Genomic DNA, 24,388 nt, shown 5'->3' with positions numbered 1-24,388 from the left:
GATAATACGTTGAATAATACAATTTTTGAATAATACGATTTATTTCCCGGTTCCCGTGAAGATCCTATCAACAAGATACCACTGTACTATATATAGCAACAGGACGTCCTAGTGAAGATCGATCGTGTAGTTTGAATTAGCGTGAGAAGACTTTGTGCTGACATAGTATCGGTTCTGTGGCCTTAACCGACGCGCTGCGTTCGGTTTTGTATCTCAGTGCAGGGAAGCTAGGACGAAATCTGTGTTTTAACCTCACTCTCTCTCTGTCATGCGCAGGGCTACAAGCGACGCAAGCGGCGGAGCAATCCGGAGGACCGTCAGAGCACCGTCAGCCTCCCGATGAGCAACGGCGCGAATGGCGGCGCAGCCACCGGCGAACACCGTTCCAGCGCCAGCACTAACAGCACGGTGGGCACCGGGGACGAAGAGGCTGCGGCTGACTGGACACCCGAGATACCTTTCAAGAACGTGAGTGTGGTTTCATTTTGCGTGAACGCGACGGCCAGCAGACGAACTGGCGAAGCTTCCCCCCACCCCCTCCCTCTTCCCCTTATAAGGACTGTTTGCAATGGCCGCCTGCCTTCGTCAATTGACCCTCGCTGCTTGGCCGGAGGCTGTCATTAGGAATCAACCTGTAACGTATGTGGTCGTTTGCGAGTACGGGACAAGGGATGTGAGAGAAATGAATAGCAGATATATGGACAGGTGCATGACATCGCAAATGGGCGAACTTCATATCGGGCACATGCACAACAAACAAACATGTCCCTTCGTTCGGGGCCCTCCTGTTTTTGTAGCTGTGCAAGCAGAGATAGGCGTCCGCAGTACCAGTCCAGCTCAACACAAACACCAGGAATAATCGGAGCATATGTGGCCCAGGTATACGGCTAGATCCACGTAGAAGGGGGGGGGGGGGGGGGGGTATTATTAGGTGTTCTGTGAAGCCATGTAAGACATTTGCGCGTTGCATGTTGCACAGAAATAACGATAGTGCGGTCACTTACGTGATCGTTGAACTCTCACGATGAACAACCGTACTGCTCTAAATGAAGCCTGAATATCACGGTAGAGGGCCGTCCATATCCCAGATAGCGAGGATAGCTTTCGGTGCATGGCTGGAACAGGGTAACGCGCGCCGCTCACGCAGTAGTCACGTGGAGCGGACTTCATGGCGGAGATGATATCAAAAAGAATATTAAGTAAAACTTCACTAACCCCCGCACCCAGAGATCTAACTCGATCCACTGTCATTGGTGTTGCTTATTAAGTGATGAAACCGTGGCAACATCGGCCACCGAAGGGCCGGCTTGTACCAATCACCAGTAGTAAACTCCATGCGACTAATGAATGTACGAAGAAAAAAGAAGACAAGAAATAAGAAAGAAAAACACAAATCCGTAAGGAAAGTCACTCACCTCATGAAAAGTAAAATATAGGGAAAAATAAAGCAAGTAAAAAATAGTGCAGCTTTGCATAAACGTGCACTGATACTGGGCAAGTTCACAATGGATCGCCTTTCAAAGAGATTGCATGAAATCACTATCTATCAGAAAGTCACGAAGAGCCGTGACAGCGTGTCTATCTGGTAATGTGACGCCGGATCTGTACACGCGAACCACTGAGTTGTCCCGCAACGTGCTTGCTTGGCTGTCTGTGCCGTATTTCTATAGCGTGCGTGACGCAGGCAGTGGTGTCGTCCACGAATATATATATATCTATATATACGTGTGTCGTATAGCAGCAGCAGGAAACAAGCGCGCGCCGCGTAAATCGAGCCGGCATTAAAGCTGCAATGCAATCTCAGTCGCCGATGCCAGAAGGAACAGACGACGGAGCAAGAAGCTGCGAAGCAATATATATATATATATATATATATATATATATATATATATATATATATATATTGCAGGAACCATCGAAGATGATTGTTTGAAGTAAACGAATAGCTTCTGCAGGCCGCAGAAATCAAATGGAGAAGCTAGCAATATTTCTCGCCGTGGTTGCTCAGTGGCTATGGTTTTGGGCTGCTGAGCACGAGGTCGCGGGATCGAATCCCGGCCACGGCGGCTGCATTTAGATGGGGGCGAAATGCGAAAACATCCGTGTGCTTAGATGTAGGTGCACGTTAAAGAACCCCAGGTGGTCCAAATTTACGGAGTCGCCCACTACGGCGTGCCTCATAATCAGATCGTGGTTTTGGCACGTAAAACCCCATAATTTAATTTTTTTAAAGCTAGCAATATTTTCAAAGCGTACACCATGGACGTCGATAACGGTGTCCGATGATGGTGGCATAGATTATCGTCGGCATGTTTGGGTAGACAGCATGACGACAACGGGACGACACGACGGCGGTGACACGACATTGGCTACGCATCGGCATCTCCTCCGCTCGTTTACTATTGCCAGATACGTCTCCCACCATTCACTTTTCACCATTCACTAGTACACTATACTTGCAGTGCACCGGTTTAAGAGACTGCTTACAGTGTTCCTGTGCATCATCCCACGTTCTCTCAGTACTCACTCTTTCCCTCTTTCTACTCCCCCTTTCCCGTACTCCCAGTGTAGGGTAGCAAACCGGACGCTTGTCTGGTTGACCTCCCCTCTTTTCCTCTCCTTGCTCTCTCTCTCTACACGATGTGGGAGTCGGTAAAGTAATGCTGTGGTGAACCCGAAAGTCTAAATCGCGGATCTAGACTCGAGACGCGCAACGGACTTGTGCGACGAGCACACGCCGGCAACCGTCAGCCCAGGCTGTGGTGGAGAATTTAACGCCACACAGAGCCACCACCGACGTCAGCATCTAAAGCCTTCCAACGCGCAAAGCTCTGGCGCGAGTGCACGTGCGTCTGAAAGACCTATAAAGCTCGCGGACAAATTATTGCGACAATTGTAGGAACGCTAAGGAAGCAAAGCGCGCACATGTTACAGCGCTACTGAAAATATTTCCGACGTCTTACTCGCATTAGCTAGGAGCTGTGCTACCGAAAACACAAATTTCTGATGCCTTATTAAAAGACGACATAAAATACACTACTCAGTGGGAAATTTCAGTTTTTAAGCGAAGCTTTATAGGCTCACAAGTGTTGGTTGTGGTGGTGGTGGGGGTGGTTGTGTCACGCTGAAAATTGGACCGATCCTGATGATAATGCCGAAAGGGTACAAGCTCAATGGCACATACCAGGGACAAGAAAGAAAGAGAGAAAGAGCGAGAGAAAGAAAGAAATCACGTGCGGCGCACACCCGCATTGGATATGCTACACGCGTGATCACGTGACATGGGAGCGACCGATCAGGTTCATTTGGTGCGTCGCGAGGCCCTAGGAGGTGTTTATTATACATAAGGAAGAGACGCTTAATTCTACAGCCCATAAGGGAGCACGGCGCAGCGTCGAAGCCCTAGGGAGATGGAAGGAAAGCGGGCTGGCGCGCGCTCCTCCGGGCTTCCCTCGCCTCAGATCAGTTTCGGCGAACAGATTGGAAGGCCACGCGTGGTGCGCTCTGAAAAGGAGCAAGCTGCGTTTGATGAATGCCGGCGTGAACTCGGTCGGGAAAGGGCTCGTCGTCGAAGTGCCGATTCTAGCGTAAGGGCTTCCCTAGCCGAGGCTCGCCGTCAGCGAAGAGCCGACGATCCCGAGGCGAGGGCTTCCGAAGCTGAAGCCCGCCTTCAGCGACAAACAGAGAATACCGAGTCGACGGCTTCCGAACGTTACCCTGACGAAGGTCAGATACACACCCGACAAACTTCGCTTACCCACATTTTCTCGACAGGGGAAGGGCTGGTGTTTTTTTTTTTTTTTTGCCTTTTTCGGTCCCGGGAGAGAAAAGCCAAATGCGGAAGCGTTGCCAGCGCTAGATATAGGCCGATTCAGTATCTGCTCCAAAAGACTCAAGGCTCTGCCCGACTACTTGACGCATGCGCAGCTCCGCCCCTGCTGCGTTCGCTCCATGGCCACAGAAAGTTGTCCTCGGCGTTCGGCGGCGATCGCGTCCCGGAACTCAGTTAGAATAGCCGAGAACCCTGGCTGACAGATCAAAATAAATAAAGCAATCGTCGAGTTTATCAGAAAGCAGGACCTCGTTGAGTGAAAAGACAGGAAGCCCAAACAATAGTTTCTTTTTTTTTCGATAAAGTTTATTCTCTCTCTATGTTTAGGGTTCCTCCACCTTGCGCGATTCTGCAGAACTGATCTGCCATATTCAGTATCCTTATGCTTTGAGTTGCGGATTAGTTCACCCTCGCGCTTCGATCTGCTAGCCTCCTGGAACTCGGGTGGAGCGACCGTCCCGGAAAGGGGTCGTTCCCGGGCTCAAGTGCTGGACCAGGCCAAATTTTTCTCCGTTAAAGAACCCCAGGTGGTCCAAATTAATCCGGAGCCCCCCACTACGCCGTGCCTCATAATCAGATGGTGGTTTTGGCACGTAAAACCCCACAATTTTTTTTCTCAACTGAGTGGATGACAGTTTTCCCTTTCGTGACACGTCTTTCAACTTGCGGGACTCCGAAGAACTGATTTACATCTTTAGGCTAATGGGGGCGAGGACTTACGAAGCCGCCATCTATCGAAAGCGCCTCGCTTGCGTATAGTATGAGGGATGGCGCAGCATGCTCCTCATAGGTTTGGCTGTCAGCGCTCAAAAAAAAAAAAAAAAAAGAAAAACACCATGCGGGAGCCCTCGTGGACTTTTCTGTGAGTACTCTCGAAACGAAGGAAGTTTCTCACTGTCAAAGCAATATTCTTGGTCAAACAGGAGGCACAGAATGGTTTGCAGACGCTATCTCTTTAACGAATACGTGTAGTGAACGCTCACTGCGCGCCTTCGCCGCGGTGGAGTCCCCCTAACCGTGAAAGGTAGGTGATCGCTGAGAGAAAACTATGGTAAATATGTTCTTATAGTGGGCTATCTGTACCAGCAAGTGGAGCATAACAGAATAAAGCCTCAATGCAGCGATCGCACGGGTTCGCAGCGACCGACTGCGCGTCTGCATGCATGTGTGCGCACAATGCTTCGTTTTCGCTGGCGAGCACGTTTTCGCACCGTGCCGTAAGGTTTAGGCCGCAGCATGTGAGCATTTGACAGTACACAAGCAACCATTGGTGCGTGGACGCTATCAGAGCTGTTCAAAAATATTTTCGTTATAACTAGGGTTATAACGTTGCTTTGACGCCTACAGCGACTTGTGATGCGCTACGATTCAATTTTTTTTCTTTCTTTTTCATCTAAATTCTTGGACGTTTTAATATAATTATTTCTCAAGTTGCGTCGCACTGTATGTTAATCCATCTTCCCAGCGAGAAATTTCCCGCTGCTTCTGTTTCTTGATTCAGTACAATCATTGGTGCTAACGCGAACATGAGCTTATGCCATGCCTTTTTTTAATGTTCTTCTCAACATTCCCTTTCCATTCCAGTGAACTTGCTAGTATCTAGCATCGACAAGTTCGCAGACCAAAGCTCCGGTGACATTAGCTGGGCAGCGCGCGGGCAAGGTCTCAGTGCTTGCAGTTTCTGCTACTCATCGCGAACATCGCAGCCCCGACGCGTAGCAGAAAACTTCCACGCGGAAGTGCTTGCTGGACACCCTAGTTATAGCGATGGCTGGTTGCCTGTTCTTAAGTTTCGCGATCCAAGCTACACGCAGATTCTTGTCCTACGCGTACGCGTGAAGGCCGACACCGGGTTCCGTTGCGTACGACCGGCACTGCGGCACCGATCAGCAGCCTACTACGTTGGACGCCTTCAAAGGCAGCCGCTACCTATAATGGGGCTTTCAAGTGTTGTCAAGCAGATACCCGAAGCGGGAAAACCGCCCCACTTAAGCAGAACCAGAGCGCAGGGGGAACTTTAAGCTTCCGTTTTCCGCTGGCTTCGGCGCTTCCGTTTTCAGCCGACGCGGCCGCAGTGTACACGTGATCCCTCGTACTACGTCACGCCGACGGCAGCGCCAGCTTCTCCGGTAGTGTAACTCGCCCAACTCTCGTCCGAGAGCACGTGCCCTTGCTCAAGAGTGAGTGACAGGCCACTAAAATCATTGAACGATAGCCAAAGAAAGCCATTCGCTTTAAAGTCAACGTAGGGCACATAGTATGAGCGAATTAAGAGATGAAGCTTTCTGCCAACCGAGGATCCGGTTAGTAAGATTCGCAAGATTGGCCGATGATAAATGAGCGACAATCAACCGACAAAAGACCCGTCTTCGCCGCCGTTGCAGATGTGAGTCGTCGCGAATTGATACGGTGATATCCTCAAGTTTTTGACAAAGAATGGGAGGTGCCGCTGACGTCACGACTGACGTGTCGGAGTCCATTCTAATGAGCTGATTCCTAAGCATATCACTGGCACTTTTGTGGGAATCTTCTAAACGTGGCTTATACTTCTTCGACAGCTGCTGATGTGTCCGACTTGCACACCTTGCCTGCCCATGAGTGCAAAGCCGAGGTTTCGGTCTGCGAACTCAGCCTACTTATGTCGGCGCCGCCAAAGTGCGAAAACGCTTGCGCTCACAAATTCGCGTTCGTGACAGAATCGTCCCAAGCGGCTTGTAATGATTAAAAACTGGTTTTCGTTTATTTCATATGTAGAAGTCACAAAAAGCGGCTTTGGGGTCGCAGTTTGTAATGGTGCTTTTACATATTTATTCTTCTTCGGCGTGGCATGCCATGACGCCAGGCCTCCGTTATCGCCAGTATCGGCCACTCGTTTCCAGAGATGATAAGAATTGAATGGAATCACAATCAATTCTTGTAAAATAATGTCCCTTAGGTCAATGGATAATCGCTTCGATAGCCGCTCTTTTAGCATCGAAAACTGTCATCGAAGATGTAATCTTCCAGGACGTACCGCTGGACGTGCCGCTTTGAAAAATGGGGTCACTTATCTCGGACTGATGCGATATCTCATGGTCCCTATGTCTGGCGTGTTCTTTTTTATGTTATTTTCTTCGTTTGTTTTGTTCTAGTCCGTTTCGGTTCAAGTACTAAGCATGAAAGTGATTTGTCAAAACCGCATAGTTCAATATTGTTCGACGCCACCTTTCGAGTTATGTTTTCTTGTGTATGTAACATGGTTAATGTCCTGACGTATTCGAGTGTTTTGATATGTACGAGCATTTCAGTGCTGGATCTGATGTATTTTATCTTTTGCCGTCACTTGTCTTCTTCTAGTATTTAACTATCCGGTTGCCGACAAACGCTGACAATATTTCAAGTAACTCAACTGGAAAGACGCAGTGAAATACTTCCCGCCGCATTAATGATTTTACTTATTGGCGTTGTGCTCTGCTCTGTGTTATTTTTTCTAAGCTCGTTATACAGGGTGTTTCAGCGAACACTTTCAGAAATTCTTAAAGGTTGCCTTTGGCAGATAGCACAATTCTAGTTCATGAGCTGGGCTACTCGAAGAGGTGGACATTACTTGCACAAGAAATTGAAATGCATAATCGAATAATTAACATAAAATCACTAATTAAGTGTTTAACTAATTACCTTATCACCCATATAACAATTTACAAATCGTAGCCGTGCAGTTCGCAAGGCGGATTCACTTGGAACGAATTCTCGGGATGACACCAGTATCGAGATATAATTCCCAAACTTTGCGGAGAAATGCATTGGCGTTCCAGTTAGTTTCTCAACGAAACATCGCTTTAGGCATTGGAGCACAAAATTAACTGAAACGCCAATGTATTTCTCCGCAAAGTTCGGGAATTAATATCTCGAAACTGGTGTCATCCCGAGAATTCGTTCCAAGTAGATCCGCCTTTACTAATTAGTTAAAAACTTAATTACTGAATTTTCGTTGATTAGTCGGTGATGCATTTCAATTTTTGCGCATGTAATGTCCGCCTCTTCGAGTAGACCAGCTCATTAACTATACTGGGGTTATCTGGCACAGGCAACCTTAAATAAATTTTGAAAGTGTTCGCTGAAACACCCTGTATACAGGGTGTCCCAGCTAAAAGTACCCAATGTTTTAAAAACGACGGAGCGTGCTAGGAGGCTCAAACCAACTCAGTTGTGTTGAGGATCGCGTGTCGTAGTCTGTGGTATTTTTTTCGTTTCGCAAAGTCAATGAATTAGTATAAACTAATTGCCTAACTTTTTAAATATTGGCTTCAACAATAAAGTGCCAATACGAAAGTTGTAGATCACATTTAAAAAGGGCCGACTGAAGTGTTTGCAACTAAGTACCATTGATGGAGCTTCTTGTAATTGCCTTCAAAGAAATCCCGCGAGATACAAAAACAAGCGCGTCATAGCACCATTATTTCAGCGCTCCCCAGACGACCGATCGAGAAACTAAATCCGCATATCTGTACAACAGTTCCAGGACGGGCTTGGCGTTTCCCAGTGGCCGCAAGGTACGCCAGCAACTCTCGCTAGTAAGATAGGATCGCGAACGAATAGAACAACATCACAATTGCATTTTCCTCCTGATTAAACAGTTCTGCCCTCAACATTTATTCAAGTCCCAAACTTTATTTATTTATTTATTTATTTATAATTTTTTCTTGCCTTGTGTGTTCGGGCTTCATTCCACAAGGGGAGCGAATTATATGTTTATGCCATATCACCTTCAAGCGCGATACACCTTCATCACCGCCGCTCGCTCTGTGCGCCCGATCGCAACAGGGCACGCGAGTGAGTCTCAAAAAAAGCATGCAAACTATGTCCTTTACTGATCGGTCGTTTGGGACCGCTGAAATAATGGCGCTATTACGCACATGTTTTTATTGCGATAGTAATTATATGGACAGCGGATTTCTGCGTCGGTGTCGCCGTCGTCGTCGCCGTGAGGTTCCGTATAAAGTCCAAGGGCGATAATATAGTCGTCACACGCCGTGTGAGCCAGTCCCATGCGCGCTATCACGGAAAGCGAACTCACGGCGGAGAGCAAGCGCGACTTCCCGTCGCGCGAAAGGCTGCCGGGGTATAGGAGGGAGGTAGGGGTGGGGGGGGGGGGGGGGGGGGCGACGCTGTGCTGCGGCACCAAATGCGTATCTTGCAACCGGGCGCAAGGGCAACTGGCCACTCAGTCTCGCACGCGAAAGGAAGCAAGCGGAAAGGCACCGCGGTAGGGAGGGGGGGGGGGCAGCTTTTACTCTGCCAACAACTGCGCTTGCACGAGTGAAAGCGCTCGTGGGACGGGCGCTATCACGGAGAGCGAACTCACGGCGGAGAGCAAGCGCGACTTCCCATCGCGCGAAAGGCCGTGGGGGTATGGGAGGGAGGTAGGGGGGGGCGACGCTGTGCTGCGGCACCAAATGGGTATCTTGCAACCGGGCGCAAGGGCAACTGGCCGCTCAGTCTCGCACGCGAAAGGAAGCAAGCGGAAAGGCACCGCGGTAGGGAGGGGGGCTGCAGCTTCTACTCTGCCAACAACCTTGTAATTTACCCGGCTGCGGCGGTCGCCCGCACCGTATCTTGAAAGCGATCTCCACAAGGCTCTGATCTTTGTATGCGCTGTGCATTCGCCGCTCAGGTTCCGTTGAAGCGATAGACCCCACGCACCTTCGCTCGCTGCTGCGGCGGCTGCGCTTGCTGCGAGCGTTTTGACAGTGATTCTTTGTGGTCATCGGTGTGTGATCTATTCGCGTTTGCTTGTGCGCGCTGGCACCACGCTTGTTAATTCAGTTAGTAAGCGAATGTGCCCAAGTTTATGCAGCCGATAAAACTACTAACCCTACTCCGAATAGCTCTCTACTAATTTGCTAGTGCAATTGATGTTTCGCCTTTCGGGCGAAACTGCAACATTTTGTATTTCGCGCGCTTTCTTTGAAGGAAATTACAAGAAGCTCCATCAATGGTACTTAGTTGCAAACACTTCAGTCGGCCATTTTTAAATGTGATCTACAACTTTCGTATTGGCACTTTCTTGGTGAAGGCAATATTTTAAAAAATTAGGCAATTAGTTTATACTAATTCATTGACTTTGCGAAACGAAATAAATACCACAGACTAGGACACGCGATCCTCAACACCACTGAGTTGGTTTGAGCCTCCTAGCACGCTCCGTCGTTTTTAAAACATTGGCTACATTTAGCTGGAAACACCCTGTTTACCAGTCATGCTTCGTTTGCTTTTCTGTCAACAATGGTAATCGCGTGATGTTTAAGTTGTTTGTAGAGGCAGCAGTACACGCAGACGTGCAGAGCCAATATAAAACATTAGCACCAAACAGAGAGAAAGATAGAATAGAACATAAAGGCTCAGAGGCCACCCTAAACTACTGCTTTCAGCCAGCTATTTAGCATCAGGGTAAGGGGAAAGGATAAGGAAAGGGAGGAAATTAAAAAGAAGATGTAGAAGAAGAAGACCATGGTAATTATGATGATGATCATCGTCATCGTGATCATCATGATTGAAACCACCTTTTGTGAAGAGAATACACGACACGCCTGCACGGGAAGGCGGGCGTTTCAAATAAGGCAAATCAGGGTATCAAACCACGTATTCGTTCACTTTAAATGCGTCCGGATATCGTGCACTTAAGTTTATCAATATGCCTCTAGTGCGCTCATATGCGCGTCTCATGTTTACGGCCACCAAGAGACTGCTATGTGTCCCGTGTGAATCAGTCGAATCCTACGGTTGCACCTAGTCGAAGTAGCGAAATGTTAATGCAATAACTCGTTCGACATTCTCTCTGCTTCCGTTCCTGAAGCTAGTTCTTCGGCATTGCCGAATGTACCTATATTGCGGTTACCTCGAATGACGACGCACTTAGAGCGCCGGCACACATACAAAAAACGCGTTGCCGTGACAACCACGTAAAGTAGAGGCGCTTCGCCGCAGCGCACTCTCCAAGGAGGCAAGTAATATCCTTTGTCGCGGCAATTTGCCGACACTGTTCTGTCTAGGAGATGGAGCCTTGTTAGGGTCTCGGAGGAAATTTCTCGCTCAAAATGAATTCATCTTCCTTGCCCGCCTGGCTGAGAATACACGAAGGTGTTAGCTTATTGAAAGTCTGGGAAGTAGAAACTGGGACGTGAGTGTAGACAACAACAACAACAACAACAAAAAGAGAGTAAGAGAAGCAAAGAAAAGGTGATGTTTGGCTATTACCATTTTGTGATACGTATATAGTTTTTGTCATCTTTCTGGAAGAAAAACAATGTTCCGGTACTTTAGCGACGCCACAAGTATATGTTTTGCTCCGCTGGCGTTTGGCGTCTTGCAATCTAATATGAAGCTGTAAGAGAGAAAGAGAGAGCGAAAACTTTATTCCGGCCACAACTTCTCGTGAGGCAGTTGTTTTCATTTAGGCGCCGCACATTGGAGCGTTCCCATGTCGCTGAGGAGGGTATTTCTTTGTCTGTTTATTATACGGGATTCGAGGCGGAATGCACGGCCGAAAAAGAAAACGCTTAGTGAAGGTAACTTTTCATTAGTGTACAGTGCTCAGCGATTGAAACGCGATACCCGTAGCACTTGGCTGAGGGCGCTTGGCTGAGCGTGGTTTTTGCGCCACCGGTGGGCGCTGCGTGGGAACACCGAGCTGGTACATTTTTCTATCACGCGAAAGCGAGAGCCTTCGTGATGCATTGTGACTGCATTCGGGCCCGGCAGCGATCATCCAGAGTTCCCCGGTGGCGCAACATTTGGCGGCGGCCCTGCGGTCCGAGTACTGTGTTTCAATCGCTGAGCAGAGCAAAGCACGCATTCTGCGGGATATATAAAAGGAAACTGACTGTGTGAATGCTAGTCCGTACTTGAACCAGTTGTCTCATTTTTTTCAATTTCTTGTGTACTGCATTTCTTTCTTTCTATCGTTTTTTTTTTTTCATGTACTAGAGGTAGTGATGTACGTTTATTTCGATCTGTCTTCAACTCATTCTTGAATTTTTTCGTGCATGTGTTCTGGGTACTTTCATTACACCTTCTTAATTAACGTATGTGCTTCTTCAGTAATTTTTTTTCCTCAGAGGCGGCCGTAATACATAAAAACCCTGTGAACTACACAAGCGCGCGGTCGTCTCTTGAGCGTCGCAGCTTATAGACATAATATTTTAGCAAAGGTAGTTCGGGCTTCATTTTATGCATTGATAATCAGCGTTTATTTGCGAAAGCAATGCAAGCAGAAATTTGAAGGACTGCTCTGCCCGTCTTAGCTGATTTAGCGTTTTTTTTTCTTTTTTTTTTGTGTCCACTTTACTCGCTCTTGTCATATTGCCACGCTGAAATGCAATATACGGCGTTCGGCCGCTAAGCACAAACTCGCGGGATCCGTTCCCGACCGCGCCGACCTGGCTGCATTTCGATGAGGGCAAAGTACCAAAAAACGCTCCTACTATCAGATTTAAGAGCACGTTTAATAGCTGCAGGCTGTGGAAATTCATCCGCAGCTCTTCACTATGGCGTGTCTCTTAGTCCCAGGCTTGCTTTTGAGCTTTGATCCCCTCAAATAAATCAGCGAAGTCTTTCCCAATCAAGCCTTTCGCAGGCTTGACTGTAACAGTTATTGCTACAAAAAAGAAAAAAGGAAACTCAGGTTTACAGACTGCAAGGCATATCGATTTGAAAATAATTGTGTGGATGACACCATTTACTTGATAAGCGCCTTCAAACTTGCGCTAAAAATGCACTGTCGTTCCACGCACTTTCTTAATTCAGAGAACGGCGTTTTATGCATTGAAGCACTAAATTAACTGCAACGCCAATGAATTTCTCTGCAAAGTTCGATAATTAATATCTAGAAACTCCTGAGAATTCGTTCCAAGTGGATCCCCCTTGCGAACTCCCCGGCTAGAATTTCTAAATTGCAATATGGGTGATAAGATAATTAGTTAAAAATCTAATGAGTGATTTTTTATTAGTTGAGTATGCATTTCAATTTTTTGGGCAAGTAATGTCGGCGTCTTCGAGTAGACCCGCTCATGGACTAGAATTGTGCTATCTGCCACAGGCAATTAAAAAAAAATTTTTTGAAAGTGTTCGCTGAAAATTCTGTATATCCTTTTACGACATCCTCTTCCTCGCGGTTCTGCTGCTTTCTAATTTCTTCATGGTTGATTATCTTACGACGTGTTTTCTGTGGGTCTGGTTCAATTCAGTGGCATTTTCCCTTCAACTGTATATATTAAATTGTATCTTCTTCGCGGTAGTCAAAAAAAAATTTTAAATAAAAGCAAATGTCCATCGCAAAATGAGACCTTGTTGTATTTTACCGTGTCTAGTACTTTGCTTATCGTGTTCAAAGGACTTTGGTATTTTCCGCAGTGTTTTGTAGTATTTTACTCTGTAGTTTAGCGTTTCGCGATAAGCTTGTCGTTTCCGTTTATCTTGGGACTTCCCACTTTGATTACACATTAAATTGCACAGAGCACTTCCTACGCCCCTCCCTCTCCATGTAACACTCACACTTGGGCCCTTATGGTAAATAAATAAAAAGAAATATTGCCTCGGCACGTTTCTTTACAAATGTGGTGTGCCTCGCGGTGTGCCAAAACGTCGAGCAAACCACTCAAGATGAAGCTTCGGAATCGCTACAAGCTATCGAAGAAACGTGGGAGGTAATGTTAACGGTGCCGAGGCTGGAGGATCAGCGAATTAAGTCTGGTGGACCGGGCAAGGGCCGCAGCATTAGTCAACGACTTTCTGGACTGAGAGATCCGCCTACCTAGCGCAAAGAAAGAACACTTTCTCGCTGTTTCGCACAATAAACGTTTATTCCTCCTCCTTCTGTTTTTCGTAGCTGGAGTCACTCGTCGCCTTCGCCGACGACGAGACCCTAGAGGACGGCGAGGCCACGCTGCCGCCGGGTGCCGAACCGGTGGCCTGCGACATGGACCGCCGCCCGTCGAGGCAGGATTCGCGCGGTTCCTCGGTGCGCAGGAGCCAGAAGTGGCACGAGCATTCCGGGGGTCAGCACCAGCCGGCGGTGACGCTGTCGTCGACGGTGAACGAGGACGTCGACGAAATCATCGACCACGAGATCGAGGTGGAGGGCAACAAAAAGATGTGCCGGGAGAACGTCAACCTGTTCACCCTCTCATTCAAATGCAAGCTCACGGAGAACCAGGTGCGGCCACACTGTCCTCTCATTTTGACATCGCAGATATAACAAATAGTGTAACGTTGAAGTCTAGACTGCTTCATTTTCTTTTTTTTTTTTTTTGAGTGGTACACTTATAGCGAATACATGCAAGAGAAGTAATTACCAGTCATAAAGTACACTTCCTGAGAAACAGAATACGAATCCGACAAAAATGAAGGCGACTTGACCAGCGTGGACACAGTGTGGATCAAGCACAAGCCTTTCCCACATCCGCATACCTCAACTGGCATATATCAGATGCAGACACTCAGTGGAGCATCCCTTGATTAAGTTGACGCCCACTGTCCGCATGGCCACGAACACACGTTCTTGCTTAACGTTCATGTATATACTGACCCACCATTGTTCCCATTCACAAGCGCGTTTTACTTCAACGTAGTTCATCGCTTCATCGTCATAGCTTACCTTTTCCTGCTTTCTTTTTCTAGTTTCAACAACATCAAGTTCATGACACTGTGTTTCGTTCGAACATGACTTGTGCCTTCATCACATGGATATTCATAATCATTTGCCAAGCAGTTATGCTTCCAAAGTAAGTTATTTTCTTACATTTCTTGATTTTAGTGCGGACTACGATAAATGAGAAACAAATGGCTGGCGCATGCGCAGCGCTTCCATAATGCGGCTCTTTTATTTTTCAGGTCGTTATTTATGACGGTGTCGTATTCCGTCGTGTCCAGCCTTCTGGCTATTGTTCTCGTGGCTGCAGTGGGAAGCGAGTGTCGTTGGTCTCCGAGCAACCTTGTGAAGGTTTCCAAACTTTTGGAAGAACAGTGCTTCTGGAGGAATATCGTTATTTGTTCTACAATCCTCGTCATGTACATTGCTTCCACTGGCACCATGGTAAGCAGCCGTGGTGGCAAGGGGGAGGTGGAGGAGGGATATGTCGCCATTGTATGAATCAGGGGCCAGATTGGATGAGATTCTTTCTTACGAACAATTCTAGCGTAAGAAGGTATTGCGAAGTTCGCGCCCAGTCTACCTGATCACGCACGCACCATCGCGAAGCGCAGGCTCGCCATTCAACTCCAATGTGACGTGGATGGGTTGTGAAAAAATGAAGCCTCCGCCCCTCTTCCCAATGCTCTGACGCAGATTGGTGCTTTGCGCAAATCTCCATCAAACGCCCAGTCACTGAAGCAGCCGTGGGGAGATGGACCACTTTATCGCGCGGTATGGCGAAGCTACGTTTTACGCCGCCCCACTAGGCTACGTCACAGTGGGGTTGCATCATGAGCCGTGCATCTTGGTTCCGCGTCGGTAATGAGGCAAAATGAACGAATAACTTCAGGGCAGTTATTTTTATCTACAAGGCTATTTTAAAATGTAGAAACACGGAACTAGACTTTTATGACGATTCCAGTCAAGTTTCTCGTTTAAGCATGCGCCGTAACGTTTGTCACTAAAAAGGTAATTAAGTTAATTATTTACCTATTGAATGAATTGCTTTGGCTTTTCTAGCAAATCATGGCCTCCTGGGCAGATAATAATCTGTAGTGTCGTAATTCGAGTGAATTTTGCAGGCTTCATAAAAAAAAGTGTTCAAAGCAAAAAAATATCACCCTGTATAAGCACGGAGCTCTAGGTAATCTCACCTATTGCTTTTAACCAGTGGGAGTACCGGGTTGAGCACTTTCACCTTACTTTACCACGTTCGAGATAGCAACTTTACGACGGTTTGCTCCACTGTTCAGAGCCATGCGGCTCGGAGCTAATGCACCTTGTTATTATTCTCGTATTTCGGTACGCTGCGTTTGCTAGAGAGGCTGTGTTGTGAGAGGGACATATATAACCCTTAAGGCTAACACATGGGGCGGCCATGCATGAAGCTGATCATTTCAATCTTCTTGATTATTTTGCTACTATATTTCTCACTTCGAAGCAGTGAGCGGCCGCCCAACGGTTGTCATAACCTCATTTTTTTTTTCAGTTTGTTTGTGACCGCCAGTCCAGCAACTCGACAGATCAGTGTCGTCACGAGCCGTCGGAAAGTTCCTTGTGTTGCTATCCCCAGGTATGTCCCTGCGCCTTCTTTTACTGCAGTGTACATGTTTTCCTTTGGCGCATGCAGTCACGATCAAACTTATGTGATATTCTGGTTTCTTGTGAAAAATTTGCTACCTAGGTTCCTAAGCTATTAGACACTACAGCTTTTTCGATAATGTCAAATAGGGTGAAACAGGGCGTGCGCTGCTGCAGCCGAAGGGCCAAGGATGGCCAACATTCTACTTATTGACAGTGCCATAAAGCTCCACTTTCAACTTTGTTCATGCCATGGCACTCATTGTTTTGTGCATTTCCGAGTTTGCGAATGGCTACCACTGCGCTTTTTTTTTTTTTTGCTATTTCTCTTTTGATATCCTGTGATTTATTAAACGTGCAGTAGCATGACAAGCCTTTCGCTGGACTAACCTCTCCAGTTATCGTTAAAAATTTATTTCACCAGCGCGCGTATTTTCCCATACTGGTCGATCCAAACGGTTTCTTTGTGATGCATTCTTAGATTGTATCACGATGGGTAGGCTATGCGGTGCAACTAGCGTAGTGTGTCAGTGACTGTTCAAGAGGCTATTGTCATATGCTAGTGGTCAGGTAAACCACAGCGCCAATTTTCTGCGCAGTTTCGCTCAAATGGCACAGAATGAAAAATGTCTCGCACTTTTCTTACTACTGTAAGCGTGGTGGAAGACTGAGGAGAATTATCGTTCAGTAATATTTTCACAGCCGCTTGTAGTCGTTAAGCTGGAGAACTGAAGATTTCTGCAGTCTCTGAACTGTATAAAGTCTAAGATGAACAGGGCGTCAGTACCGATTTAAACCTGTGGGCGGTGTAATCAGTGGAGCATTCAACGTTTCCAGCGCATTAGTGTTATTGTGCAAGCAGCATAAAAGCAGGAACGCTTTTATTATGCTCCGCGGTTTGACGAACTAAACGGGTTCCTTTTGCGAGAGCACGCGGCGAGGTAAAATAAAGAACTTGTAGGGAGGGCCTTAGACTGGCAAAAATAAATAATTAATTTCCGAGTACTATAGTTTGTGGACATATCAAGATGACCGCTTTTAAATTATTCGCAAATATTCGAGGCAAAGCACCGAGACATTTAGGCTAAAGAATGCGTTTGTAATCAAGTATTTTATTTCTGCTAAGTAACAACAGTTAATGTTTGTCAGCGAAACCACATATATATAAATGCGCAAAGCGCTTGTGTAAAGTTCTGAGCCACACGCGCACTTGTTTCACCCAGTATTGTCATGACGTGTACCGTGTCGTATTTATAGCCCCTTTGCTTTTCTCTCTCTCTCTCTCTCTCTCTCTCTCTTTCAGTACTACGTATTTTCTTGGATGTTGTACATGGTTGCCTGCTCTGCCTTCATCAAACTCAACTACCTTATAAAGGTCGCCATGCTTACTGCCATGGCAGTAACGGACATACTGCTGGTGAAAGTGTTCTTTCCTGACGTATTCAGAAGGTCTCACAAGGGCTACAATGTGTAAGCATCTGTCCATTTGACTTTGAGAAATGCTGCAGTTGGTGTACTAATGTCGGCAACGTTTTGAAATAATGGATAAATGGCATCATCTCGGACATTTAGATCCAGTATAAGACACCCAATGTTTTGTAGTATAGGCGTATAATTCATCGTACTGTTTCTCTGCGTGACTCCGAAGGGCTCAGTAGAGCAAAAAAAAAACAAAACGACACTTTGCACACACAAACATGTGATGAAAGAGAACTTCCAGCTATGGCACAAAAGAAAAACAAGCTTTTCTGTGCACTATGCTGGCTATGGAGGCTGGTTAATAGTTTAGCTTGCAAGAGGCCAAGTACGAACACGGTAAATATGTCGGCGAGAGGCACCTTCGCCGTTGTGACAGATATCAGTCTGCCGATCGAGTAATCAGTCGAGGAATAAATCGGGTCTCCTAACAGGCAGACTAAATTTAAAATTAATCATGCACCCGGTTCAGCTTCTGCACAAGAAAATGTGACCACCGTACGCGTTATTCGAAAAATGCAGCTAGCTAAAAGGTGCCAGAATTACACGGCAGTCTCATTGATTTGTGCTAAGTCGGCCTGCTCGCATATGTGCCCAATTTATGTCGACCAAGAATATTTATGCTTTTTATTTCAGGATTGTTTCAGTAGAAGACCGTATGCCCATCTTGATCGCCGTATTTTTCTACATAGTTGTCTATCACTGCAGACTGGTAAGTTTCAATAACATTACCTACATGCTATATGCAAAAAAAAAGTATGACTTGTCTCTGTTCGTTAGTGTTACTGCTGAACATTAGTGCATGCCACATGCTGCCGAAGACGCGAGGACTTCTTTCTAATCGCAACAGGGAACAAACTTTAGGCGCTCTGTCGAAAAATGCCGCAAACTTGAAAACGCTGATATACTCAGCTTGCGTGCCGAGTCTATCGCCTTTGTGCGTATTTATTTTTCGAAGTGTTGAATTTCGGATTGCTTGGAAGCTTAAATTACGGCGGTTGAAAGCGGAGCCCTAAAATTACATCAAAATAGCAGTATCTAATGAACAGGGAATACAATAAAGCGAATCTTAACAAATAGCCACTGTCGTCTATATTTACACGATCGAATTAAGTCTAAGTAAGAACCTATTAATGTACTTATTGTACAGGGATTTGGAGGTATTTCTATGGGCGCTTTGACCCTTAATCTATTGTCAGAGAATTCTATCACTTTCTTTAAAAAAAAAAGGTGGGGCGGTAGATATTTCACGATAATTGCAATAACAAAGAAAAAAGGAGGCTACTTTCAGTGATTCCTTCAGCTATGCACTCAATTACTGCGACAGCGGCATTTCCCCACAGTGAAGGCTGCCATCTTACCTGCGTGTTTCCTTGCTTGTTCGTCAAATAATTGCGTTCACCCGCTACGGTTGAAATGGCCACAAATCCAGCGGCAATCTTACGGCTGCCAATTCAGACGGTACAGTATAAAGCGAGAGCCTATTCGTGTGCATCGATATGTACGTCAATGCGCGGCTCGACCTTGACGAGTTGTCAAAGAATGCAGTACCTTGAATAAAACAGCAAAAGTTACTCGGAGCGGGAAACTTTGCGCGAAAATTACAGTATATAGCATAAGAACAGTTGAGCGTTGTTTCCGGCCCCCAACGGAGCGAAACCTTATGCATAAAACATGCACGATTACCGAATGCCTCCAGTCATGCCCACCCGTTGCCGTGTCTCTCTGAATGCTTGAGAAGTGGCAGCTCGGTGTTGCGCTTCCACTATTCTGTTCGATGCCGGCGGAGACGAATGACGCCGGCGCTGTCATTCTGTCATCCTGGCCTGATCACGGCACGTTGGTCTGCCGGCACGAAGACGTGCGTAGCCATTAGTGTAATGAACCTCGAGTAACGTTCTCGGGTGAAGCATGGCGAGCTGAAACAGACGTTGGCAAAGTGTCTGCGATGTGTGTAATAGCTCCGAATGGCTGCCTATGTCGTAGCTCGAGGAGACGGCGAATGCAATACCGAACGACGTACGGAAAGCATTTTGCTGCTTATTACCCTTTTTTTTCTGTAGATTTTCCAGCGTAGAAAGGAAGCAAGAAAAAGAAAATGTGGAAGGTGGGAGGGAGAGAGAGAGAGAGAGAGAAAGGAAGAAAGAGAACAAAGAAATACCAGCGAATAAGCTTGCAAATGCAAAGCTATCTGGCTACCGTGGCGTGGTATAGCAATAATCGTAAGCGGTAGCAATTTGCTAACGTACCCGACTTTTGAGTTGGATAATACGTTACAGTAAACAAGTTGCCAATTTCCCTTACGAAAATGCTGTCCTCGAAAAGATTATGACTTATTTTCTAAGCAGATATGTATTTCCTTTTGCATTATTAGCCCACAATGTACGTCACAGGAACGTGGCTCATCATTAAGACGGCTGTTTCGCTGTGTTTTCTCGTTTGAACTGTGCAAGAAATGTTCCGCTGGCAAAGGTAAACTGAACGCTACGCGAGTGAACCTCCGTATCAGTTATCGCGACAACTCGGGTGTCGCACCTTTTCCAGTGAGTTCAATAAATAAATATAACGGCGTCTCCGGAAGCCAACGGCGTTTTATTTATTTATTTTATTTAGTTCGCACACATAAAAAGGAATCACAGAGAAGTGGAAAAGAACTATAGCTCAGAACTGCCACCAGGAGATGCACAATTCCTGCTGGCTCTAGAACAGATAAAGTACAAAGAAAAAGAATAGTGAAAGAAGAACAGAAATGTATAAAAACCAAGAACATACAAGAACAAAGAATAGAGAAGAATAGAGAAGAATGTTCTTGAACAGCTCATATCGCCGGTTCTAGGTTCCGAGAAGCGGCCAGCTATACCGACGACAGCGACATAGTATAACAAAGGAAAACGCAGTATCTAGTTACCGATGTTCGTAAAGGAAGAGTGGCTGAAAAGAAAATGTCATGCTGCTGTGACAAAAAATAAATTGCCGCCAAGCGAGTCTGGAAACAGCGTCAAGTTATCGATAACCTTCCGAATGTTACTAGAATGTTACGCAATGAATAGAAGCAGTGGATCCCGGGACCCTTCGGTGCTATAATATGCTACGAAAGACACGTTGTGTCCCAACGGAGCGCGATCAGTGGACCTTTAACCAAGTTAGCGCTGTAGTCAGTCTTTTACTATTGAATAATTCCTTCGCTAACTATACTAATAAAATCCCTGATAAGTACAACGCAAACGAAGTGGAAGCGATGCGGAAGTAGCGTTCGAGAAACGGTCACTCGAAGCCAACAGAAGCAGAAAGCACTTCGGGAAATGCGCCTGGACGCTGCTACATAGAACGGTGCAAGAAAAGCGAGTCGATAGAATTACTGAGTATTCCCCCAATTTGCATAATATGTATCGACTAGTGTAGTGTCAAGGCAACATTTCCGACTGCAAACACCGAAGTTTTTTTTTCTTGTTCTAGACAAAAAAGACGGCAGATCCCACGCCCTGTGGGAATCGATGTTATGTGAAGCAGTGTGCCTACCAAGTTAACGAAACGACCATGAGAGCGCCAAGGCGTTAGCGGCTATTTCATGACCTACATGACACGCATGCATGACATTCATGTCATGAGTCCTCAGGAGTCCCTTTAGCTACGCTTAAGAGACCTTAAGGCGAAAGCCATAGTCATGCTCATGCCTATGACTTCGACCATAAAACATAAGCCTTTTCCTTCACTTAATACCACATCCGAACTCCTTTCATTGTTTTTAGTGGTAATTTTTTTCGCTGAGTCATTGTCATTTTTGCTGAGTCATGCTCATGACTATGACTTCTACCATCATGCTTTAGTGTTTCCTTCATTTTGTGCCCACGTCCTGACCCAATTAAGTGGTTTTTGAGTATTAATCTTTTTTCGTTGAGTCATTGTCATTTTTGCTGAGTCATGCTTATGACTATGACTTCTACCATCATCCTTTAATGTTTGCTTCACTTAGTACCCAAGTCTGAACCCGTTTCAGCGGTTTTTGAGCGTTCAGCTTTTTTCGCGGGGTCATTGTCATGACCTACATGACACGCATGTCAAGACATTTATATCATGACCTATCATTTATGTTCGTCATACACTCTTGTCACACTATGCCAATTTTGGTACATACCAAGTTAACGAAACGACCATGAGAGCACAAAGACGTAGCCGGCTATATAGATAGATAGATAGATAGATAGATAGATAGATAGATAGATAGATAGATAGATAGATAGATAGATAGATAGATAGATAGATAGATAGATAGATAGATAGATAGATAGATAGATAGATAGATAGATAGATAGATAGATGCTGTCAAAGTATCATATGTTCGCCAAGAAATGCTTGGCGTTTGAAATATGACCATTTAGCAGACGAGAAAAGAGTCTGCTTGCATGGAGGAGTCAGCTTTTTGCATTCTCTCGCAGTGGCCTATGTTACATGTAAAGTTATGTATGTATGTATGTATGTATGTATGTATGTATGTATGCCAACTGGTTTTGGCACGTAAAACCCAGAAAGAAGAAGAAGAATGTATGTATGTATGTATGTATGTATGTATGTATGTATGTATGTATGTATGTATGTATGTATGTATGTATGTATGTATGTATGTATGTATGTATGTTGATCTTCGCAGACTGAAGTCACCTCAAGACTGGACTTCTTGTGGAAGCGCCAAGCACAGGCTAACCTGCAGAGCATGCGTGAAATATGCAGCTACAACACGCAACTGCTACGCAATGTTCTTCCCGACCACGTAGCAACCTATTTTCTTACTCACGACAGAAAAAATGAGGTTAGTATTCGCCGCGAGAATGAACTACACAGATGGCGGCACCGTCGCCGCGTTGGTGTGGATAGGCGGTCGACGGCGCGCATTAAAACGTATAGTCGGCGGCACTACGCTGTAGACGATATGGCCCGATTTTCTGGCTATTGAAACGCGCCTGACTGAAGTGAACTGATAATTTGTTTCCGTCCAATGCCCCATTTTATTGCGATAGCAACTATATGGACACTCCAAGCGCATTTTTGCCGTCGCCGTCGTAGTCGCCGTCACCGTGATGTTCCTTATGAAGTCCAACGGCGATAAAATCGTCGCCGCGCGCCGTGCGCTCTGTGTGCGAGTGAAAGCTCGCGAGGGTGAGCCGGCAACCGCAGCTTAATCTCGCGCACGCGGGAGAGGAAGGCGGCCGGAAGCGCATGGTCTTCGTTCACGCGCGAGGCACGGGCAGGAGGCGACGTAGACGATTGGGGGAGGGGGGGGCGTTCCGCTTCCGCGTCTGCCGCTCACGGAGCTATCTTGAAAGCGATCGGCGATGTGACCGTAGTGTGCGCCCACGGGTATCCTCATCTTCAAAGAGATCTGCGATGGGCCAAAGTGCATTCGCCGAGTGCCGGTGGCTTCGTATGCGCTGTGCTTCGACGTATACTTCGCGTTGAAGCGAGAGCCAGCGCGGAGGTAAATTGTCTCGCTGCCGCTGGCGCGCTTTCTTACTCCAGCGTTTCGAGGAGTTTCCATGGTCATCAAGCGAGATGCGTTCATGTTTACCTGTGCGCGCATGACACCGTGCTTGTTTATTTAGTTAGTAAGCGAACATTTAATTTCCAACTTTACATGGCCGATAAAACTACTATCCTTACTTTGCATAGTTGTCTACTAAGTTTGCTATCAGAATCGATCGATTCTTCACCTTTCGGGCGAAACTGCGACATTTTTTTTTTGCAAGAAAAGCTGTGAACGTCTCTAGTGACTTGAAAGAAGCGCAAACTGCCATTTGACGGGAGTGTGGCACTCGGCCACACAATCTCTGTTGCGGCACTTCCTTGCGCTTTTTGTGTAAGCTTAACTCGCGTTCCGCGTACTCTGTTAATATTTTTGCGCATGTTAATAATTGCCGCATTCTCTTCGAATCTTTCACTTGTTTAAGAAGTCTAAATTCCTGTATAACAAAGGTAAAATAGCAAGTTAACGCACCCTCTACATCCCCACTTTTACGCATACATCTCCGTTTCTTTATTTTTATTCATTTCTTTGTATTCGCTGTGAAATTCAAACAGTTAATGAGTTAAATTAAGCAAACGGTGAGTGACAGTGCGTTAGTAGGATCATCAGGTTAATTCAGACGAGAATGTTCTTATTGCCCTTGCATGGCTACGCGCACGACTGCGATGCGACAATGCTAAAATTATTTGAGGAGCACAACTCAATAGGTTGTTTTATTTCAGCTGATAATTTAATAGTCACTGCCTTGCGTGAAGCTAACGCCATCACAATGAAGAGCAAAAGGAAATTGTAGTAGCCGCCTTTCGACTCCGTGTTATATGGCGTCCTACGTCTACAGACTGCCGTGTCACGCACGATCCTCGATATAATACCCTAATTTAGCTTTCATTCTGTAGCATCGAATCAAAGCACAAAACCCACTATTGAATTGTGAGGCAAAATGAGATAACCATAGTGGCATCAGAACCACATGTTAAAAGGTCACCTCTGGTCGCGTGCAGACTAAGGGAGAGACACGAAATTGTCACAATTACATCAACGCATGACGCGATATGATATTAGTGCATGCTTACGTATCTTTTTTACTGCTGAGTGGTGTTCCACCACCTCGTTCATGTTTCGTAGTATTACAGGCATCGCGGAGTGATCTACACATCGCGACAAGTCACTAAAGCACGTCATTTACATCTCGCCGCTACAACTTAATTTGTTTAAAAATAGGTTAAGTGCTTTTCGTGATATATTCAAATTATAATAAAATTTATATGACTGTGGCGAGTACATCGTCCATCACGCGCTAGACACTGGCAGT

At 46.1% G+C, this 24,388-nt stretch overlaps 1 protein-coding gene across 1 annotated transcript in view; it reads left to right on the top strand.

The window, feature by feature from the left end:
• LOC119448858 (adenylate cyclase type 5-like) overlaps positions 1-24,388 on the top strand; it is a 741,406-nt gene that overhangs the window by 696,170 nt on the left and 20,848 nt on the right. Inside the window, exons 11-18 of the mRNA XM_049665963.1 lie at positions 277-468; positions 13,698-14,024; positions 14,489-14,592; positions 14,702-14,903; positions 15,991-16,074; positions 17,386-17,552; positions 18,195-18,270; positions 22,207-22,365. Of these exons, the coding sequence (XP_049521920.1) occupies positions 277-468; positions 13,698-14,024; positions 14,489-14,592; positions 14,702-14,903; positions 15,991-16,074; positions 17,386-17,552; positions 18,195-18,270; positions 22,207-22,365 (1,311 nt within the window). The remainder of the gene's footprint in view (positions 1-276; positions 469-13,697; positions 14,025-14,488; positions 14,593-14,701; positions 14,904-15,990; positions 16,075-17,385; positions 17,553-18,194; positions 18,271-22,206; positions 22,366-24,388) is intronic.

The sequence above is a fragment of the Dermacentor silvarum genome, chromosome 4 (genome assembly GCF_013339745.2).
Source record: "Dermacentor silvarum isolate Dsil-2018 chromosome 4, BIME_Dsil_1.4, whole genome shotgun sequence".
In the NCBI taxonomy this organism is placed as follows: Eukaryota; Metazoa; Arthropoda; class Arachnida; order Ixodida; family Ixodidae; genus Dermacentor; species Dermacentor silvarum.
The sequence above is the reverse complement of the archived record's forward strand: the minus strand, read 5'-3'. Positions and strand labels throughout refer to the sequence as shown.